At 43.0% G+C, this 21,452-nt stretch overlaps 1 protein-coding gene across 1 annotated transcript; it reads right to left on the reverse strand.

Annotated features, from left to right (window-relative positions):
- Positions 1-10,768: 10,768 nt before the first annotated feature.
- Positions 10,769-16,442, reverse strand: LOC124852264 (G-protein coupled receptor family C group 6 member A-like). Its single transcript, XM_047340836.1, has 6 exons — positions 16,417-16,442; positions 15,720-16,014; positions 14,353-15,156; positions 13,539-13,751; positions 13,188-13,311; positions 10,769-12,312 (listed from the first exon to the last, which is right to left on the reverse strand). The coding sequence occupies exons 1-6, from the start codon at positions 16,440-16,442 to the stop codon at positions 11,225-11,227; spliced, it is 2,550 nt and encodes an 849-aa protein (XP_047196792.1). The 3' UTR covers positions 10,769-11,224.
- Between the last annotated feature and the right edge of the window lie 5,010 nt (positions 16,443-21,452).

Here is a 21,452-nt window from a genome sequence, read left to right on the forward strand (position 1 = left end):
TCCTTTTTAAGCATCTTCCCAAGGCTAAAAGAAAACTCTCTCTTGCTTCCTCATTCACACGTTTCTCTTCTCACATTCTCCCCTGCAGCCCTGCCCACTTCATGACTGACAGTGAGGGGGTCATTGTTCTGCAGTTTTTGTCATATCTGCTGTTGTGCCTACGAATTTCGCATTCCACAGCACATTTTCAAATGTTGTGTTGTGTAAAAAACGAAATGCATCAGTTTACGATCATATACCACAGAAAAAGATTAAACCCCAGAGATAGAGGAGCTTCAACTAGGCAAATGAATCCATCATTAAAATTAGTACTTGGAAGAATTTATATTTTATATAGCACCTTTCAAAACACAGTTATAAGGTGCTTCACAAGTTAACAATGAAACATTTTAAGTAAACAATAAAAACAATTGCAAAAGCAGTTTGAAGATCACCGACAATAGAGCACTGACTGTTGAAGAATTATAAAATTAGAAAATAGTAAAAAGTTGATCAAATAAAAATAAATGTTTTCTGAGATAATTATCTCAGAAAAACAGAGCTTTTTTTTTTTTTACTCTGTAAAAGAAAGTCCTGCCCTAAGGTTATCAATGTGTGTCCTCTGTATGCGGCTGCACCTTCACAGCAAGTGGAAGTTGTCTATTTGATCTGTTAACAATTTATAAAACTAAGATTCGGTTCCAAAAATATTCAACAATCTTAATTTGCCTAATAAATCAAGTCAATCAAAACAAATATTTTTTGTTCAGTCCCTAAGCTATATGATGTTTGTGTGCTGCACAATTTTTTTATAACAAAACAATTTAAAAACAACACATTTGATGTTTATTTTTCACCGGGATAATGTACTTCATAAAAGTATTAAAATAATAAAATGAATAAAACAAAATACATGTTCTATCAGGGTTTTATTTTTATTTATCTCGTTAAATGAAAACTTATCTGAGATAATTATCTCAGAAAAACAGTTCTTTATGCCAAAAAAGAAAATTCACCCTGAATCTGGGACAGGTCACTTTAATTTAAACCTTTCTATAAAAGGTGTATCACATTTTTTTTAAATCTAGTAAATTCAATCAACAGCAAGCAAAAGTAATAACAGATTATTCATTCAGTAATTTGTCATTCCATTTGGGCGAATCAGGGAACAGACAGTCCTTGCAGGTGAGAGACTCATCATCATCGATCACCCCATTGTCTTCTCCACATGTTTGGTGAAACCAGTGGCTGCAGAACACAGGACAGACTCTTTTTGGATCATCTCTGTTTTAGAGAGCTGACTGATTATGTGCTAGTTTGCTAACCAGACGATCAGTTTAAACAGACAGGGACAAACTGTATTTACCATTAACTCCTGTCTGACAACTGCTGACATTGCGCTACACCTCTGTAGTTTATCTTTTTTTTTACTCCAGGAAGACCCTAAATGCACATTACACCTTTTAGAAAATAAGTGACTGTCCCAGATTACCCAAAGCACGCTGTCCCACATTATCAATCATGTTTGATAAAGTGGGACAACTACAATTGTTTGGGGGAAAAAAATAACTAAAACACATTTTAAAAGACTCATGCATATTTTGTTGCTTGAATACATCACAAATTTGATAACAATTGGGAACATTGTCAAATTAAAGACGTATTTATATCCTTAACATTAATCTTTTCTGAATCCTAAGTCATTGACGTTGTCAATCAATTCCAAGGGGGAGCTTCTGATTGACACTTGCCCCGCCCCTTTCTGTGACATCAACCAATAAAGTCATGTGATTTCAGTCGCATGATATCCATGCTAACTTATCGTAAAAGTCCCGTTGACAAGCTTTCGTTAGAAAAGGAAATAGACATACTTTAGTTGTCCCACATTACCCAATGTCTCAGATTACCAGAATTCACTCTATATAAAACACACACGCGCGCACAAACACACATACACACTCATTCCATTCTGTTACTGGCCTGTTCTCACTGTTCCATTTATTCCAGCTGTTCTGTTTTGTAAATGTCTTGTCTTTGTCTTTAGTAGAGCTTTAAAAGAGAATAAGGAGTTTATCAGACACATCTTCTCAGGGAGATTGTTCCACAGAGTGGGATCCCTGACAGAAGAGGGTCTATGGGATGTGAGCAGGGTCTTCACTGAGGACCTCAGGTTACGACCGGGCACGTATGATGTCAAAAGATCCAAAATGTAGTTAGGTACGAGTCCAGAGCAGGCCTTAAAAGTTAGCAATAAAATCTTCACTTCAATTGTAAAATATTGCAAGCCAATGAAGAGAAGCTAAACACAGAGTAGCATGCTCCCTTCTAGCAGATTTGATGAGGAGTCTGGCTGCTGTGTTTTGGATTAGCTGTAATCTATGTAGACTCTGTTGGCTCAGGCAGGTGAAGAGGTTGCACTGATCCAAACGAGAGGAAATGAAGGCATGAATAACAATCTCAGATTTCCTCTGGTTAAAAACACACACTTGAGTGTGGGTGTGCATCATATTTATCCCCTGCCCCTGGCGCCAGCTCACTGATTCCCAACTGCTCTCCCACCTGACCCGTCATGTTAGTAAAGATTATAACAAATGACACTTCTGAGGTGTGGTTCTATTTTACTTTTTATATACAGTCTATGCCAGGTGTAAATGCTGTAAACTTTACAGCATTTACACCTGGGTCGGCCCTAATCACCAAAAACTCACTTGGCAACTTTGTTGTCATCTTGTGTGCATGGCACCACTTTTTCACTTTGTCCACAGATATGTCTTTCCTCTTTGTTTTAATTTTTGCGTCGTGTGTTGGAAATGTCATCAACACCCCCACTCACTTGTGGTTCACACATACAGCCCATCAAGAGAATGTCCGGAAGATATCCGTAGTTTAGTGCATGTCTGATGGGAGCTTATGACTATCTGCAAATTGGTGCGGCCTAATTGAATTTAAGGGGACTGTTGAGCTTTGGCCAGTCCGACCAGAAGCAGCACAAAAATTCAACAGCTGTCAGGGTGTGTGAGGCAGTAGGACCCAGACGTATTAACAAAAAGTGTAGTTTAATGCAAAAAAAAGAGTCTTTAACAGACAAAACAACAAAAGCAAACGGGAGAACACACAGGAGGCTTACACAGGAGATGCAGAGGTGCAGAGGCCCAGGAGACACAGGATACGAAAAGGACCGGAGATCAGGACAGGAGATCAGGACAGGAGATCAGGACAGGAGATCACAACTAACAGACCAGAGAACACAACTGACATACGATCTGACAAGGACAAAGGGAAGCACAGAGGCTTAAATACACACACAGGGAAGGCAGGGGCAATTGGGCACAGGTGTAACACATGAGGACTGGTGCAGACAATCATAGACAGGAAGTAAATCTAGACACGGGACACAAGAACCCAGACAACAAAATAAAACAGGAAGTGAAGAGAAAAAACACACTATGAACAGAGACTACAAAATAAAACAGGAAACAGAACATGGAGTGGGAAAACCAGAGACACAGAAACACATACAAACATAAGCACAAGAATATACATGAGACACGAGGTACTAATAAACTGAAAACTCTTTGGAAACGGTGGAAACTAAACATTGACAAATACAAAACCCTGACAGAACCCCCCCCTCAAGGGCCGAATTCTAGACGGCCCAAAACGCGAACTTAGACGGGAAGGAGGAGGGGGGATCCGGAGGAGGGAATCCTGGACAGAGCACCGGGGCTCGGGCGGGCGGCGCGGAGGCCGGTCAGGGACAGAGAACAGAGATTCGGGCGGGCGGCACCGTGGCCGCTCAGGGACAGAGTACAAAGATTCGGGCAGACGGCACCGTGGCCGCTCGGGGACAGAGTACAGGGGCTCGGGAGGACAGCACCGTGGCCGATCAGTAACAGAGTACAGAGTCTCGGGCGGGCGGCGCGGTGGCCGATCAGGGACAGAGTACAAGGGCTCAGGTGGACGGCCTGGAGGCCGGTAAGGGACGAAGCACTGGGACTCAGGCGGACGGCCCGGAGGCCGATCAGGGACGAAGCACGGGGACTCGGGCGGACGGCCCGGAGGCCGATCAGGGACAGAGTACAGAGTCTCAGGCGGGCAGCGCGGAGGCCAGTCAGGAACAGAGAACAGAGATTCGTATCCATTCTGAAGAGGAGTGGCTCTATAAGCGAGTAGAGCCAGGTAGGGGTCATTTGCTTTTTTAAGAAGATTTTTCACCATCTGGACCGCCCGTTCTGCTTCACCGTTACTTTGTGGGAACCTCGGGCTGCTGGTGACATGTCTGAATCCGTATGCAGCTGCAAACAAGGCGAAGGCCTGTCCAGAAAACTGAGGTCCGTTATCTGACATCATTACCTCTGGGATGCCATGGTGAGCGAAGATCGATTTTAGATGAGTGATGATGTCGGTGGACCTGGTGTGAGATAAGAGTGCAATCTCAATATATCTCGAGAAGTAGTCGACGACAAGTAAGTACGTCTTACCTCCCAGTTCAAAGAGGTGCGCCCCCAACCTTTGCCATGGTCGGTCAGGGCGCTCTGAGGGCATGAGCGGCTCATTGCGATTGTGTCTCTCTTGTATGCATGTTCTGCATTTGAGTACCATGTCGTTTATCTGCTGACCGAGTCCCGGCCACCATACAGACTGGAGTGCGCGTGCTTTACATTTCACGACACCTTGGTGTCCTTCATGAAGCTTGGCTAGCACATCGTTCCGCAGTGTTGCAGGTATTACCAGCCGTGAGTCTTTTAGTAGCAAGCTGTCTTCCACTGTGAGTGTGGCTCGCTCTAGCCAGTAGTTTTTCAGCACTGATTCCTGTTTTACATGCGCTGGCCATCCTTCTCTGCACAGCGTCATGACCCGTGAGCAGACACTGTCAGCTTTGAGCTGCTCTTTCAGATTTTCTATGTATGAGGGACTGGCAGGCAGATTTTCAATGATACAGTCCACGTATATGTTCGTGCTCTCCATCAGTTCGTTTTCATCTGGGGACATGCTCACTTTCACAGGCGAGCGTGACAGTGTGTCCGCTGTCCAGAGTGACTTCCCTGGCACATGTACAATTGTGTATGAGTAGCGCATGAGCCTCATTCTGAAGCGCTGAATTCTTGGCGGCAGAAGATCGAGTGCTGGGCTCCAAGTAGGCTGAGAAGAGGTTTATGGTCGGTCTCCAGGATGAAATGCTTTCCCAGGAGGAAATCCCGGAACCATTCACAGGCCCATGTGAGGCCCAGAGCCTCCTTTTCAACTTGTGCATAGCGTTGTTCAGTTGGAGAGAGTGACCGCGATGCATAAGCCACAGGACGCCATTCACCGTCCGCCTTCTGGAGAATAACGCCTCCCAAGCCATATGATGACGCATCGGCTGATACTTTAGTGTCTCTGTTTGGATCATACATGGCCAGCACTGGAGGAGAAGCAAGTGCCTCCTTCAGCTCCTTAAACGCCATTACCTGGTCCGTGTCCCACACCCAGCAGTTATTTTTCGAGAGGAGATCACGGAGTGCTTTGTCTTTTTTTGCCAGCTGAGGAATGAATTTTCCCAGCTGGTTGACCATGCCGAGAAAACTCCTCATCTCACTCACATTTGTGGGCTCCTTCATCTCCATGACAGCCTCAGTCTTCTTCGGATCGGGCCGTATGCCCATGGCTGTGATGATGTGGCCCAAAAAGGCCATCTCGCTCTTGGAGAGTTCACACTTTTCCACATTCAGGGTGATGCCTGCTTTCTCCACTCTTTGCAGCACCGCATGGAGTTAAGTGTCATGCTCGTCTTGGTCCCGCCCCCACACTAGTAAGTCATCGATGTGGCAGACCACACCCTCCAACCCCTCTATGACTTCCGCCATCATGCACTGAAAGTGTTCTGGTGCTGAGTTGATGCCGAAGGGAAGACGGTTAAAGTGGAACCTCCCGAAGGGTGTTATGAATGTGGTGTACTTGACTGACTCTTTGGCTAAGGGGATCTGCCAGAACCCCATGTTAGCATCCAATTTACTGAACACTTTAGCTCCGGCAAGCATTCCGAGGGACTGATCCACAGACGGCAGAATGTACTTTTCACGGCGCACATACTCATTCAAGCCAGTATAGTCCACACACAGTCTCAGGCGTGCACTGTTTTTCTTTGGTACGACCACCATACCGGCACACCAGTCTGTTGGCTCCTCCACACGGCTGATGACGCCCAGCTCTTCCATTCGCTGGAGCTCTTCCTTGACTTTCCCCACCAGCGGCAGGGGAATTCTCCTAGGGGTTTTCAGTGAGAAAGGCACAGCGTTTGGTTTAAGTTTTATGTGATATGCCCGTTTCACCTCACCTAACCCGCTGCACAGTCTAGGGTAAGTCGACTTGAGAGAGTCCAAATCTATGCTGTCAACACGTTTGAGCAGGCCAAGGGCTGTGATGGCTGGAAATCCAAGCAGGGGCGTGCTCAGATTTTTGACCACATAAACCTTCTGCATGGTCTGCTTGACTCCACTCCTCAGCTGCAGTCTGGCGAACCCTGACACATCCAGCGGGATCCGTCCCGGACCCAGCAAGGGTCTCTCTGCTTTCTGGAGAACAGGTTGCTGTGCACCGGAAAATATGCTGTTTGAACCTGATTGTGGTGTTCATTATTCCTATGTTAGCGGTCCATGCAGCTTTGTCGGCCGTCACAGAACCCAGGAAGAAACTTTCATCCTCCTCCTCCGTCTCAATTCTGTCCACGTTTTCGCTTGCACGACAGACACGCTGAAAGTGACCTTTTTTTCCACATGAATGACACTTTGCATCGTTGGCAGGGCACTCATGTCTAGGATGGGGTGGGCCACCACATTTCTAGCACTGGGAGCTATGTGGATTTCTACTTTGGCCCAAGTTCAACAAATACAAAAGTGTGGCTTTGCTCCATCACTTTTGTATTTGTTGAACTTGGGCTTTTCTCTTTGCTTTCTGCCTTCAAACACTCTGTCCACAGTTGCGGCATCCATCTGCACTACACTACTGGCATCACTCCTCAGTGTGTACTGTTGCTTTTTTATCTCCTTTTTCCAGGTTTAAATCCTTCTCCATTTGCATGCGTTTGGAGAGCCTTGCATCAGCCAGTCCCACTACTATCCTATCTCTGATTAGCTCGTCATGCAATGTCCCATAGTTGCAGTGCTCTGCTAATGCATGTAGGGCAGTTACAAAAACGTCAACTGTTTCATTTGCCTCCTGTTTGCGCATGTTAAAACGTGCGCGCTCATATACAATGTTCTTTCTAACAATGAAGAAAGACTCAAATCCGTCTCTCACATTTGTGTATTCATGCTGGTCTGCAGCACTTAGTTTTAAGCCTCTCAAGACGTCATCTGCTTCGTCTCCCATGCAGTATATCAAGGTGTTAACCTGGTTGTCTTCGGAGCTTGCAGACCGGTTGCTTGCCTGACGGAATCTCTCAAATCTCCGAATCCATTTTGTCCAGTCGTTCGGCTTGGAAAAGTCAAAGGGCTCCGGCGGCTGGATGTTAAACGTAGCGCTGGGAGCGTTAGCCGCCATGCTAAGGTTAGCTGCTTCCCGGTCCTTTTTGGTCGGATCGTTCTGTCAGGGTGTGTGAGGCAGTAGGACCCAGACGCAGAGTATTAACAAAAAGTGTAGTTTAATGCAAAAAAACGAGTCTTTAACAGACAAAACAACAAAAGCACACGTGAGAACACACAGGAGGCTTACACAGGAGATGCAGAGGTGCAGAGGCCCAGGAGACACAGGATACGAAAAACACCGGAGATCAGGACAGGATACCAGGACAGGAGATCACAACTAACAGACGACAGACCAGAGAACACAACTGACATACGACAACGATCCGACAAGGACAACGGGAAGCACAGAGGCTTAAATACACACACAGGGAAGGCAGGGGCAATTGGGCACAGGTGTAACACATGAGGACTGGTGCAGACAATCACAGACAGGAAGTAAATCTAGACACAAGACACAAGAACCCAGACAACAAAATAAAACAGGAAGTGAAGAGAAAAAACACACTATGAACAGAGACTACAAAATAAAACAGGAAACAGAACATGGAGTGGGAAAACCAGAGACACAGAAACACATACAAACATAAGTACAAGAATATACATGAAACACGAGGTACTAATAAACTGAAAACACTTTGGAAACGGTGGAAACTAAACATTGACAAATACAAAACCCTGACAACAGCAGAAAAACAAGTTATATCCTCTGTGCCGGTATTTGTTATTCACATTCTCCGTCCTTCGTTGTTAAACAGTCTATTTTATTCCACCACTGCATTGACCAAGTCACCAGTTTAGCATTACCTTGTAGCAGAAGCAGTCATAAATTAGATACAGAGATGGTGATTTACAAATGATCTGTTTAGAGCCCCAAATTAACATGATGAGCCTTCAACTGGAAAAAAATATTGACACTTAAAGAATTAAGTATGAACTCTATTTATTTACTTCATTTACTTAATTCGTACTGAATAAAACTTCAGACCATGGTTAATGTTAAGTATATAAATCAGTCATAAATAAGACAATGTTCCTGATTGTTATGAAATATTGTTTGTGATTGTTTTTTTCAAACATTTAATAGTTGTCCCACTTTATCAAACATGATTGATAATGTGGGACAGCATGCTTTGGGTAATCTGGGACAGTCACTTAATTTTTTAAAAGGTGTAATGTGCATTTAGGGTCTTCCTGGAGTAAAAAAAAAGATAAACTACAGAAGTTACGCTACGTAACTTCTGCAGTTGTCAGACTGGAGTTAATGGTAAATACAGTTTGTCCCTGTCTGTTTAAACTGATTGTCTGGTTAGCAAACTAGCACATAATCAGTCAGCTCTCTAAAACAGAGATGATCCAAAAAGAGTCTGTCCTGTGTTTTGCAGCCACTGGTCTCACCAAACATGTGAAGAAGACAATGGGGTGATCGATGATGATGAGTCTCTCACCTGCAAGGACTGTCTGTTCCCTGAGTCGCCCAAATGGAATGACAAATTACTGAAGAATAATCTGTTATTGTTACTTGCTGTTGATTGAATTTTATTTTATTTTATAAAAATGTGATACACCTTTAATAGAATGATTTAAATACATATTATAATTTCTTTATTTAGGCTAGGGTTCTTTATGAAAATGATGTTTACATGTTATAATAATATACACTACCGTTCAAAAGTTTGGGGTCACTTAGAAATTTCCTTATTTTTCAAAGAAAAGCACTGTTTTTTTCAATGAAGATAACATTAAATTAATCAGAAATACACTCTATACATTGTTAATGTGGTAAATGACTATTCTAGGTGGAAACGTCTGGTTTTTAATGAAATATCTACATAGGTGTATAGAGGCCCATTTCCAGCAACTATCACCCCAGTGTCCTAATGGTACATTGTGTTTGCTAATCGCCTTAGAAGACTAATGGATGATTAGAAAACCCTTGAAAACCCAGCTGAAAACTGTTTTGCTGGTGAGAGAAGCTATAAAACTGGCCTTCCTTTGAGCTAGTTGAGTATCTGCAGCATCACATTTGTGGGTTCGATTATACTCTCAAAATGGCCAGAAAAAGAGAACTTTCATGTGAAACTCGCCAGTCTATTCTTGTTCTTAGAAATGAAGGCTATTCCATGCGAGAAATTGCGAAGAAACTGAAAATGTCCTACAACGGTGTGTACTACTCCCTTCAGAGAACAGCACAAACGGGCTCTAACCAGAGTAGAAAGAGAAGTGGGAGGCCCCGGTGCACAACTCAGCAAGAAGACAAGTATATTAGAGTCTCTAGTTTGAGAAATAGACGCCTCACAGGTCCTCAACTGGCAGCTTCTTTAAATGGTACCCGCAAAACGCCAGTGTCAACGTCTACAGTGAAGAGGCGACTCCGGGATGCTGGCCTTCTAGGCAGAGTGGCAAAGAAAAAGCCATATCTGAGTCACACAAAAAGAAAAGATTGATATGGGCAAAAGAACACAGACATTGGACAGAGGAAGATTGGAAAAAGTGTTATGGACAGACGAATCAAAGTTTGAGGTGTTTGGATCACACAGAAGAACATTTGTGAGACGCAGAACAGGTGAAAAGATGCTGGAAGAGTGCCTGACGCCATCTGTCAAGCATGGTGGAGGTAATGTGATGGTCTGGGGCTGCTTTGGTGCTGGTAAAGTGGGAGATTTGTACAAGGTAAAAGGGATTTTAAATAAGGAAGGCTATCACTCCATTTTGCAACGCCATGCCATACCCTGTGGACAGCGCTTGATTGGAGCCAATTTCCTCCTACAACAGGACAATGACCCAAAGCACACCTCCACATTATGCAAGAACTATTTAGGGAAGAAGCAGGCAGCTGGTATGCTGTCTGTAATGGAGTGGCCAGCGCAGTCACCAGATCTCAACCCCATTGAGCTGTTGTGGGAGCAGCTTGACCGTATGGTACGCAAGAAGTGCCCATCAAGCCAATCCAACTTGTGGGAGGGGCTTCAGGAAGCGTGGGGTGACATTTCTACAGATTACCTCAACACATTAACAGCTAGAATGCCAAAGGTCTGCAATGCTGTAATTGCTGCAAATGGAGCATTCTTTGACGAAAGCAAAGTTTGAAGAACAAAATTAATATTTCAAATAAAAATCATTATTTCTAACCTTGTCAATGTCTTGACTATATTTTCTATTCATTTTGCAACTCATTTGATAAATAAAAGTGTGAGTTTTCATGGAAAACACGAAATTGTCTGGGTGACCCCAAACTTTTGAACGGTAGTGTACATTTATTTATTTATTTTCTTTTCCTTTTTTTAATAATGCTTTTTAAAAATAGGTAATATTGAGCTTGACAAGCATAAAGCAAGGTGATAAAAGCCTATTACAAGTGTCCCATTACAAAGAGACCCCTCCCAGATGATCAAATTCCGGCAGAATTTTACTTTTCAACACCATGTGTCCCATGTCTTCCTCTGAGTATGATATCTCCATTATTTCTTCTGATGTGGTTAGAAAACATCTTAAGCATTACAGAAAGGTATAATTTGTTGGTCTGATGTGAAAAACAGATATTGGAATATTTACTCGATTTCACCCTATCGCCTGATGTTGCATTACACATGAAGAACTACGTATACAGGGGATTAATTAAACATCATTATTGTATATTGGCGCATACCCAAAGCCCAGGTATCAGTTTCACTATCGGGACAGAAAAATTAAAAAGTCAAATAGCTGCGTCCCTCCTCACAACCCATTTTAAATAATGACAGTTATATGCTGCTTCTTCTGAGGAAGTGTTGTGTTGCTGGACCTCTGTGTAAACTTGTGCAGCTTATTCCATTTGTCACGACTCCAGCTGCAGGTAGAGAGGGTGGCAGAGCACAGATGAAGTCCCGACCGATAGACTGTTTCTCTGACACTGAACTCCCAGATACGGAGATAGATTCAGAGGTTTTGCTGGAATATTGATACACATTGTTTCTGAAAGCACTTGTGGTGTTTTGTTCCTTCTTGAAAATGATAACGTAGCACTTTGGTAAGAAATGGCAGCTGAGGATGCCGTAGTTGGACATGAGAATGACCACCATCTCCACAGCCGAAAGGTAAACTCCTGAGGTGGTAACGTAGACAGGAACAAAGAGCATCCAGGAGATAAGGTAGAGCAGCATACTGAAGGTGATGAACTTTGCCTCATTGTAGAACTGTGGAAGTTTGCGGCCTTTGAAGGCACAGATCAAACACACAAACGCTAGGAAAGCTATGTAGCCCAACATCACCCCGAAGGCCAAATATGAGCCCTCGTGACACTGCTCCAGCAAAGTGGTTGGTTGCATGACGATTTGATGAAATGGGCTCTTGATGACTAGCCAGCAGATACAAATAATCACCTGCAAGGCCACACAGAGGCTGGCCATGACGTAAGGCTTGAAGAGCCTCCGCAGAACCTCCTGCAGTGCAGGGTTGAACTGGAAGGCCAGCAGGATCTGCAGGGTCTTGACCAGGATGCAGGAGACGCACAGAGTGAAGCTGATACCGAAGAGCACCTGTCGAGCCTTACACTGGAAACTGTTGGGCCGACCGACAAACAGCACGGCGCTGATGTAACTGATGACCAGTGAGTATAGGATGACCTGGCTCAGTGGCCCTCCGGCAGCCTTCACTACAGGAGTGTCGCGCTGATGTAAAAACAGAGCTGACACCATCACAGCCAGGAGGATACCCAGGGCAGAAAAGGTCAGGAGCGCCACAGCAAATCTGTCCTGCCAGGAGAAGAAGAGCACGACTTTGGGGGTGCAGCTGGAGCTGCCCTCTGCGGACCACTCTCTGCTTATGTTACAACTCAGACACTGATCCATATCTGCAGGGATGGAGGATTACAAGCACAGGTACAGATTAAAACAATAAAAGATCCTATCTGACTCCACAGAATCCCACACCCATCTTGGTGATTAAGCTGCCAAGCAGGGAGTTTCCAGGCATTCAGATCTTTATCAAGTTGTTGGCAGTTAATTGTCGTCACATGAAGCGTGACTGCCTTGGAAGGAACATCAGTTTCTACAGTAACAAGTGTCACACCAGCTCACACTTTGTGGTTCTTAGTATTTCTGTAAGGGACAAGATTTTACTTAATTTATTTTGTATTGTTCTTTCAGTCTATTATTGTGAACTAGTGTGCCTGTTGAAAAGTAAAGAACAGAACCTTTCCATTGTGTTTACTTAATTGAAAAACTGATTATGTGGAGAGATTTGTCTATTCAGGAGCTCTACTTGCCTTGCAACCAGAGGAAACTGGGTCTAAATTGAGTTCAGCTATCATGGTTCCTGCTTCCTGAAAGTCTCTGCTCTGCAGGTCACACTCTCTAATGGCTACGGGACTTACCTGACATCTTGTTCCATCGTTTGTTGTCAAGCAGTATGATGCTGACACAAGTTCATTTATACAGGGACGTACTGTATACAGAAACCGGACACACTAGTGTGTATTACTGCTTTCATGTGTTCAAGTTTTCATTTACTTTTCTTGCTTTGCTATTAAAGCACTTTTTAAAATCTTTCTTTTAAAAAGTGATATATAAATAAAGTTAATTAATATCCTCCCTGTTTGCTCCTTGGATGTGATCACACCTGGGTTTCTGTACTTGTAAGCACACACACCCCTAATGACAGCTTTTATTTACTGTGCACATGTAGTAAATGTGTCCAGTGAATCCAATGTGTGCAGGGGTGACAAACCTGTTTTATTCGAGTAGTAGTTCGCAGTACAGTTGATGCACTCATAACAACAGGTGTGTTGACCTTCGGCTGTTTTTTTTAACTCTCCAGGGACGCAGCTATTGGAGCACTTGGAGATGATCTCCTGCAGAAATCAGAGAGATTACATTCAACACTTCATTTCATTATTCTTGTCTTATTTTGTATTATATTTCTTATATCAAATGTATTTGATTTTTCCTGAATTCTACTTTTTGGAGATACAAACTGAAATGGTGTTTTCAGCTTCAATGGTCTGCATGTTTTCAGTTAACACATTTTGCAGTAATGCATGTGTGTCACGTTCCTAAGGGCAGCAGGATTAGGGCCTACCTTCAGGTCCTGGAGGTGCTGGGTGCTCACATTGGTGTAAGTGAAGTTGTTGGTGTTTAGGTTGTATTCAGCCACAACCTCAGTGATATGATTATTTCCTTCATCTGAGCACCACATTTTCAGGTCGTAGCCCAGGTTGATGTCACCGCTGTCGTCAAACTTATAGGTTTTTCCTCTAAATTCAAACTCTTGCAAAAACAGAGGTTTCAGCAGCTACAGGATAGAAGACATTTCATTATCAGCCCAGTACCTTGGAAAAGTCTAAACCGCACTAGCTTGATGTGACAATGATAAATAGCCCTGTGCAGAGTCCATCTCCTATCCCTTTGGCTGTGGGGTCTGCTGCTCACTTGTTGCACTTCAGCTCAACTCAGGCCTCTTGCCAAGTTGATGAAGAGCAGCGGAGCCAGAGACCTCTGGGTACCTCCACAGCCTTGTTTTTCTACATACCTTCTGGACACCTTGAATACATACATTTGCATTCAGCCTTCAGTCAAATTCAGTGGCGGAACAGTTTGTAAAAAGTCTCAACCCTGGATTTCTGGTTAGTTTATCTAGGTATCCTATTTAGTGTGGATCTGTCTCCGCAGCCAAAAAGAAATCCTTTATAGGAATTTTATTTGATCCCAAATCCTTACTGCCTACAGATCTAAACCCTCATTCTCAGACTAAAATTAACCCACGTGGACCCTGTAAATGCAATGCAACACAAGAGCACACACACACACACACACACACACACACACACACACACACACACACACACACACACACACACACACACACACACACACACACATATGTGTGTAATTACCTCCCAGGGTTGCATTGTGCCTGGTGTTTTGCAGTCTCTGCTCCTGCAGACAGAAGCCACAGTCTGAGTAATGGCGCTGACAGCCATCTCAACACTAAGGATAGTGGAGGCATGAGTGTGTTTCCTGAGATTTTTCACAGCTTCTGAAATAAGCTTAGTGTCTTCAAAACCTTTACTGGCATTTAGCTGCAAATAGAACTCCTTCATGAAGGGGTTATTCCTTGTAAATTCATGTCCAGCTGCCTCCAGCCTGCTCAGGTAGTCCTTAATTGATGACGGGTCTCCACTCTTGAAGGTGAAGCCCACAACGTATCCTATGTCCCTCAGAGTCGCGTTTACTTGCACAGAGTTGCTGGAGGACCAGCTGTCACTGGCCACCCAAACTCTTCTCATTGACTCCAAGTTCTGTCCTGCTCTCAGTGTCTTATGCTTCAGCTCCTGGAAAAGATACCTCATGTGAGTTGATTTGGCAAATGATACAATGACCTGCACCTTGGGATTGTTGAGGATGGTTGTGGCAGCGTCCCCGATATCAGAGTAGACATCATGACTGGTCACAGACTGAGGTAGAATCGATTTGAAAGCCACACAGATCCCCTTTTCAGAGGCCTGGGACACAAAGTGTTCCAGAGCTGATCGGCCATAATCTCCATCTGTGGTAACTATTCCCACCCAGTTCCAGCCGTAGGTGTGGAGCAGACTGACCATGGCAGCTGTCTGATGTTTATCATTAGGAACAGTCCTCAAAAACGAAGGGAAGCGGCTCTTATCACTCAGAATGACAGCAGTTGATGAATAGCTGATCTGGAGAAAAAAACAGATGATATCATTTTTAAAGATGTGACCTCATGGTTGAATGAATGCACTTATTGGAAGTCACTTTGGATAAAAGTGTCAGATAAATGATGTGTAATGTAATTTAATATGTATCTATTCAGATCTTGAGTTGCAACTTACAACCTCTAATAAACTCTTTGCGACTGTTCGTATGTGTAAGTTTCAAACTTTTTTGCTTGGTCATAGTTTTGTTTGGTAACGCACAAAACTGCTTCACCTTTAACTTTCACAGCAAAAAGGTTAAGATGCATATGTGTCTCAATTCAGGGGCTGCATCCTACGGAGGACACAGGGGCCCACGAAAGAGGAGGTCTTTGTGGAGGCCGAACTGAAGTTATATGGTCTGGTTTACAGAGGATTTTCAAGATCTCCATCAACAGAGGATGCAGCTTTATCTGTGGCTCCTCACTTTGATCATAAAAGGTACGGCTGCTGATGTTTATCAGCTGCCACTGCAAACCTGTTCTGCTGCTTTCTATAACAGTTACCGATATGTGTGTCAGTGTTGCCACAGAGGGTCAGCAGCTTACTTGAGGAATCATCTGGAGTGTCAGTTGCCTGGCGATGGCAATGGATATTTCAGAGTAAGAGCCACCTATAACAGCCATGACTGGCTGTCCACAGGCAGAGGTGTTGCTCTCTGTGTAGCAGTTGTCCCGCTGCATGAAGTCTCCTGTGAGCCTCAGAGCTGTGCTGGGATCACTGCAAGAGTCCACGATTAGGTAACCCAGAGTGACGTTCACAGCCTTGAGCAGAGGGGACTTATTCATGACCTCGATAGCATTGATCATAGCCAGAGCCAAAATCAGGCGTCTTTCGTCAAACCTGTGAAAACAATACATTTATTATTCCAATAATAAATACAGGATGTATGTGATAGAATGGAGACTGTGAGGGACAAGAAGACAGAGAACAAATAACTGTGTGACAAATAAAAATAATTCTAAAACTAAAAATACTTGAAAATCTCTACTGTGGCATCACAAGGGGACAGGTTGTGGAGGGGCGATGCATCCTCACCCAGGATCAGTGCCCACAACCCAAAATGGCCGCCGGGCTAGAGACTACAGCTCCCAGACTGCCTCATCGTGCACCCAGCTGCAGGTGCTTAAGGCCCCTAATTGAGGCAGGGCTGGGAAACTGAATAAAGGGCAGAGGGGAGAGCACCACAAGAGGAGAGTTGGGCCCGGAGTAGGAGAGAGGACGCCTACATGGAGGAACAGCTACCGAGGACCTTGCAGGTGTTGTGCCATAATGCATTAAACGTGATACCATAAAATGGTGTTCCTTTCGGCATTCAATAAATTTGGTTATCAAAATAAAATATAAAATATAAATATTTTATTATTAATATTAAATAATAACTTGAATTGATTAAAGTTACCTCGGGGCACCACCCTTCAAAGGAAGGGAAAAGATAGCCAATTTATTGAATAAAGTCTCATAAAGGTACTAACTACAAATTTGGAACTCTGATTAACAATTAAATTAATAACTATAACCAAAATTACCATATAGATAGTTAGCTAAGTTGAAGGATATGGAGTTCTTGACAGTGTAGAGGTTGGCAAAATTCACTTATGCAACATTAATGAAAAAACATTTGTGAAAGAAAAACATTTATTATGAATATAATAAAGTATAAAAACACAAATTACTAACGGTCTAATTGCTAAACAAAGATAGGTATGTGTGTATACATGTGTGTGTGTCTGTGTGAGTCAGCGTGCTTTCAAGATGGTCGCTGGCCAAAGAGATAACACCCTTCCCCCACCTATTGGAATGTTTACGACCTGTAGAGATAATGAGGTGAAGAGTTATGCGTGTGTCTGTGTGTGTGCCAAATTAGAGGAAGTTACTAGATTGGATGCAACGAAAGACTGTGAAGAGCATAACAGACTAACATTACTTTCTCAATAACTTGTACCCAAAATATCACAACACCACAAATCAAACTTATACACATCACACAGAATCGAATAAACAGTCTTGCTTAGCCTAGTATAATTATTAAGCCCAGTTGTGTTACCAGTCCGTGGAAAGGGGAAAAAGGAAGTTGCTGTGCAGTTCGCAGTTTTGTGTCGACTTGCTGGTTTCGGTTGAGCTGTGTAGCTCAGTTGCTGGCTGAAGTTTGCAAGCAGGACATCGAGTCGCTGCTAGGACGTTGGTAGAGCTTGGAGGGTGAGGAGGTTTCCTTGGTGAGATGAGCTGGAAGCTGCACCTTTGTGCTCCTCTCGAAGAGTTGGATGGGAAGAGAAGATGTGAGCTGGAGAAGAGGCTCCACAGCCTTCCCTCCTGTAGAAGGATTGTAGGAAGAGGCAGGACGAGGCTCGACAGCCTTCTCTCCATTGAGGGAGTTTAGAAAAAGGGGCAAAAGGATTATATTGGCCCGGTGACCTCACAGGTCATGGGGTCCAGAGTGACCAATGGGAGTTGAAACCTGTGTCCCTGGGGGGGGTTTCACACCTCTGATGCTCCCTGGGAGACTGAGTTCCTTGCTCTGGTTTTTGATGGCCCCTGGGAGACTGAGTCTTGGAGGAACAGGCTTTGACTGAACGTGTAGGCCGAAGTGCGGTTTCACAAAGAACCATGGCCCAACACAGGGTTGGATTACTTTTGTTTGGTGAAGAAACCACTTTCTCCTCCGGGACGCTTTATGTTTATTCATGGACTTTTTTGTATTTTTTATTTTTGAGTTAAAGGAACTGCCAGTGGGACGGACCAATAAACCTTTATTTTTCATTTATACTGTCTGATGGTGCCTGTTTTACGCTCTCTTTTGCACTGCCCCACCCTAGGGACAACCCGTGACACTACACTACATATGAGACAAAGGTTGAATTATCCAACGCCCAGTCTCTGGCGGGTGTGTTCTTCATCAAATGAGTCTAACCCACACAATAAGGAGGTAAGGTTGACTCGTCTCAGTGAACAAAATCACATCTTGAAGTATCAGTGAGAAAATCTTTGTACGTTTCCTAATATGTATTTGTTGCCGTACTTCAGTTGAGTGTTACCATCTCATAATGCATTTTCTTCTTTCTATTTTTTCTTGACATTTTAGAGGGAAATATTACTTTTTATTCCATCACATTTATATGAGAGCAACAGCTCGCAAGTACTATGCAAATTGTTAATTAACAAAAATATAGATTTAACCCTAACCCCAAAGTTTGGTACAGTATATTGTAACTGTGTTGCTGTTTCTGATAATACTTTACATTTAAGTGCTATCAATATTATTATCAATATTTAAATATACTGGATGATCTCACCTGATACATGGCTGTGGTTGTGGTATGAAAGAGTTGTTTTTTTTGTGTACATCCTCATGAATGGGAAAGATTCCTGCGATGATGATATCTCCTGCAGCTGTAGCTTCCATCATCCTGGTATAATTTTCAGTGGCATGTCCTGTATCCATAATAAAAAGGAAAACTGTGATATGAAAGTAGATTACAAGAACAACCCAGGCCATATCACTATCCTCTGTGTTTGCTGTCTGAGCTCTCGCTGGTTTTTCACCTCTGGCAGAGTGATACTCTCCTTTTTAAGCATCTTCCCAAGGCTAAAAGAAAACTCTCTCTTGCTTCCTCATTCACACGTTTCTCTTCTCACATTCTCCCCTGCAGCCCTGCCCACTTCATGACTGACAGTGCGAAGGGTCATTGTTCTGCAGCTTTCATCATATCTGCTCTTGTGCCTCCGCATTTTGCCACCCACAAATTAATCCATCATTAAAATGACTGTTGAGGGTGATGAACAGTTAATACTTAATATGAGTTAATATGAGTACTTGGAAGAATTTATATTTTATATAGCACCTTTCAAAACACAGTTACAAGGTGCTTCACAAGTTAACAATGACAATTTTTAAGTAAACAATAAAAACAATTGTAAAAGCAGTTTGAAGATCACCGACAATAGAGCACTGACTGTTGAAGAATTAAAAAAATGAGAAAAGAATAAAAACTAGATCAAATAAAAATAAATGTTTTCTGAGATAATTATCTCAGACCAACTGTATTTACCATTAACTCCTGTCTGACAGGGAAGCTTCTGATTGACACTTGCCCCGCCTCTTTCTGTGACATCAACCAATAAAGTCATATGATTTCAGTCTCATGATATCCATGCTAACTTATCGTAAAAGTACTGTTGACTAGCTTTCGTTTGAAAAGGAAATAGACATACTGGAATTTAGTTGTCCCACATTACCCAATGTCTCAGATTACCAGAATTCACTCTCTATATAAAACACACACACACACACACACGCACACGCAAACACACACACACACACACACACTCTCTTTGTCATTCCATTCTGTTAACTGGCCTGTTCTCACTGTTCCAGTTATTCCAGCTATTCTGTTTTGTAAATGTGTAATGGGGTCAATCCTTAATAAAAAGCTTTAGCTAAAACAGGATAGTTTTAGCAGTGTTACTTTACCAGTTATGCTTACATGTCATTGTAGATATAAAATCACAGCTCTAATTAACCTGACAGGACGGCGATGCCTATAGGATGAGGGGAGTTGGCGAAGTTTATTTAGGGACCCCGTAGTCGCCCTCTCGCTCTCGCTCCTCGCTCTCGCTCTCTCTCCACTGCGAGGAAGTGTAGCGTGGGCGCAGCAGGTGTGGACGCCAATTGTTTGTTGCGAGCCCAGCGTACAGCTGTGTGTGTGTGTGTGTGTGTGTGTGTGTGTGTGTGTGTGTGTGTGTGTGTGTGTGTGTGTGTGCGCCCGTGTGTGTGAGAGACGGCATCAGCGTCGCCATACAGGCACGCTGTAATAATCTCCAGTCAGCGTGTACACACAAACTAATGGGAACGATATTTGTAAGTAATGCGCCGGAACATTTATCCAGAGTCTATACTATTGTGTCTGTGACATTAAGTGTAATTGTCCTTTCCTGTTTTAGTACTTGTCATCAAGACAATAAGGACGGCGTGGGTCTCTGCTTTATTTTAATGAATTGAAGGTATGGCATAAAGATGTGTTTTATATTTGTAAATGTTTTTAAACATTTTGATAAACTTGTTTAATAATTGTGTGACCTAATATGACATGTTTGTTTCATAGGGCTGCCTTCAGGCAGAATATTTACAGTCACTGTTTTTTCCCACATTTAGATATCATTTAGATTATTTGGCCTTGTTTAGATTTAGTTTCTTTCTGATTAATTGGTTTGATTTCTGGTTTCTTTGTTCATTTTATTTTGTTCTTTGTTCTATGGGTAATGTGCAATATGGTTGACGGGTACTGTGCAATCCTGGTTTAATGGCTTGAATATTGGTGAGTTATTGGCTCCGTAAACTAGAGGCCCTCTTCTGTTATTTCATTGTATAATATCGCTTGCAGTGATAATCCACTGGTGCAATTACACCAGTATTGGGATTCTTAAAGTGTGCTGTGTTTGTTTTATGCATGATATTTTAGCTTTGTTAAATTGGGTCTGGAGCCTTTAACTTCTCTCTTGTTAATCTGTTATTTATATCAAGTATAGGCCAGTACTCCCTACATTGCACATGATCCTGTGCTGTTTGATCAGTCTTTTTAAATCCTTTGTCCAACTTGAATAAATTGTCTATTTCTGGAATCATCAGCCTCCCGTCCCGTTTATTCTGGATATATGTGGTGAACCCGATTTGGCATTCAACTGTCGCACTAAACTTTTGACCACTACAAATGTCTTTGTCTTTAGTAGAGCTTTAAAAGAGAATAAGGAGTTTATCAGACACATCTTCTCAGGGAGATTGTTCCACAGAGTGGGATCCCTGACAGAAGAGGCTAGGTCTCCTCTGGTCCTCAGCCTGGTCTTTGGGATGTGAGCAGGGTCTTCACTGAGGACCTCAGGTTACGACCGGGCACGTATGATGTCAAAACATCCAAAATGTAGTTAGGTACGAGTCCAGAGCGGGCTTTAAAAGTTAGCAATAAAATCTTCACTTCAATTGTAAAATATTGCAAGCTAATGAAGAGAAGCTAAACTCAGAGTAGCATGCTCTCTTCTAGCAGATTTGATGAGGAGTCTGGCTGCTGTGTTTTGGATTAGCTGTAATCTATGTAGACTCTGTTGACTCAGGCAGGTGAAGAGGTTGCACTGATCCAAACGAGAGGAAATGAAGGCATGGATAACAATCTCAGATTTCCTCTGGTTAAAAACACACACTTGAGTGTGGGTGTGCATCATATTTATCCCTTGCCCCTGGAGCCAGCTCACTGATTCCCAATCATCCCATCAACTGCTCTCCCACCTGA

This window comes from Hippoglossus stenolepis, chromosome 8, assembly GCF_022539355.2.
Source record: "Hippoglossus stenolepis isolate QCI-W04-F060 chromosome 8, HSTE1.2, whole genome shotgun sequence".
NCBI lineage: Eukaryota > Metazoa > Chordata > Actinopteri > Pleuronectiformes > Pleuronectidae > Hippoglossus > Hippoglossus stenolepis.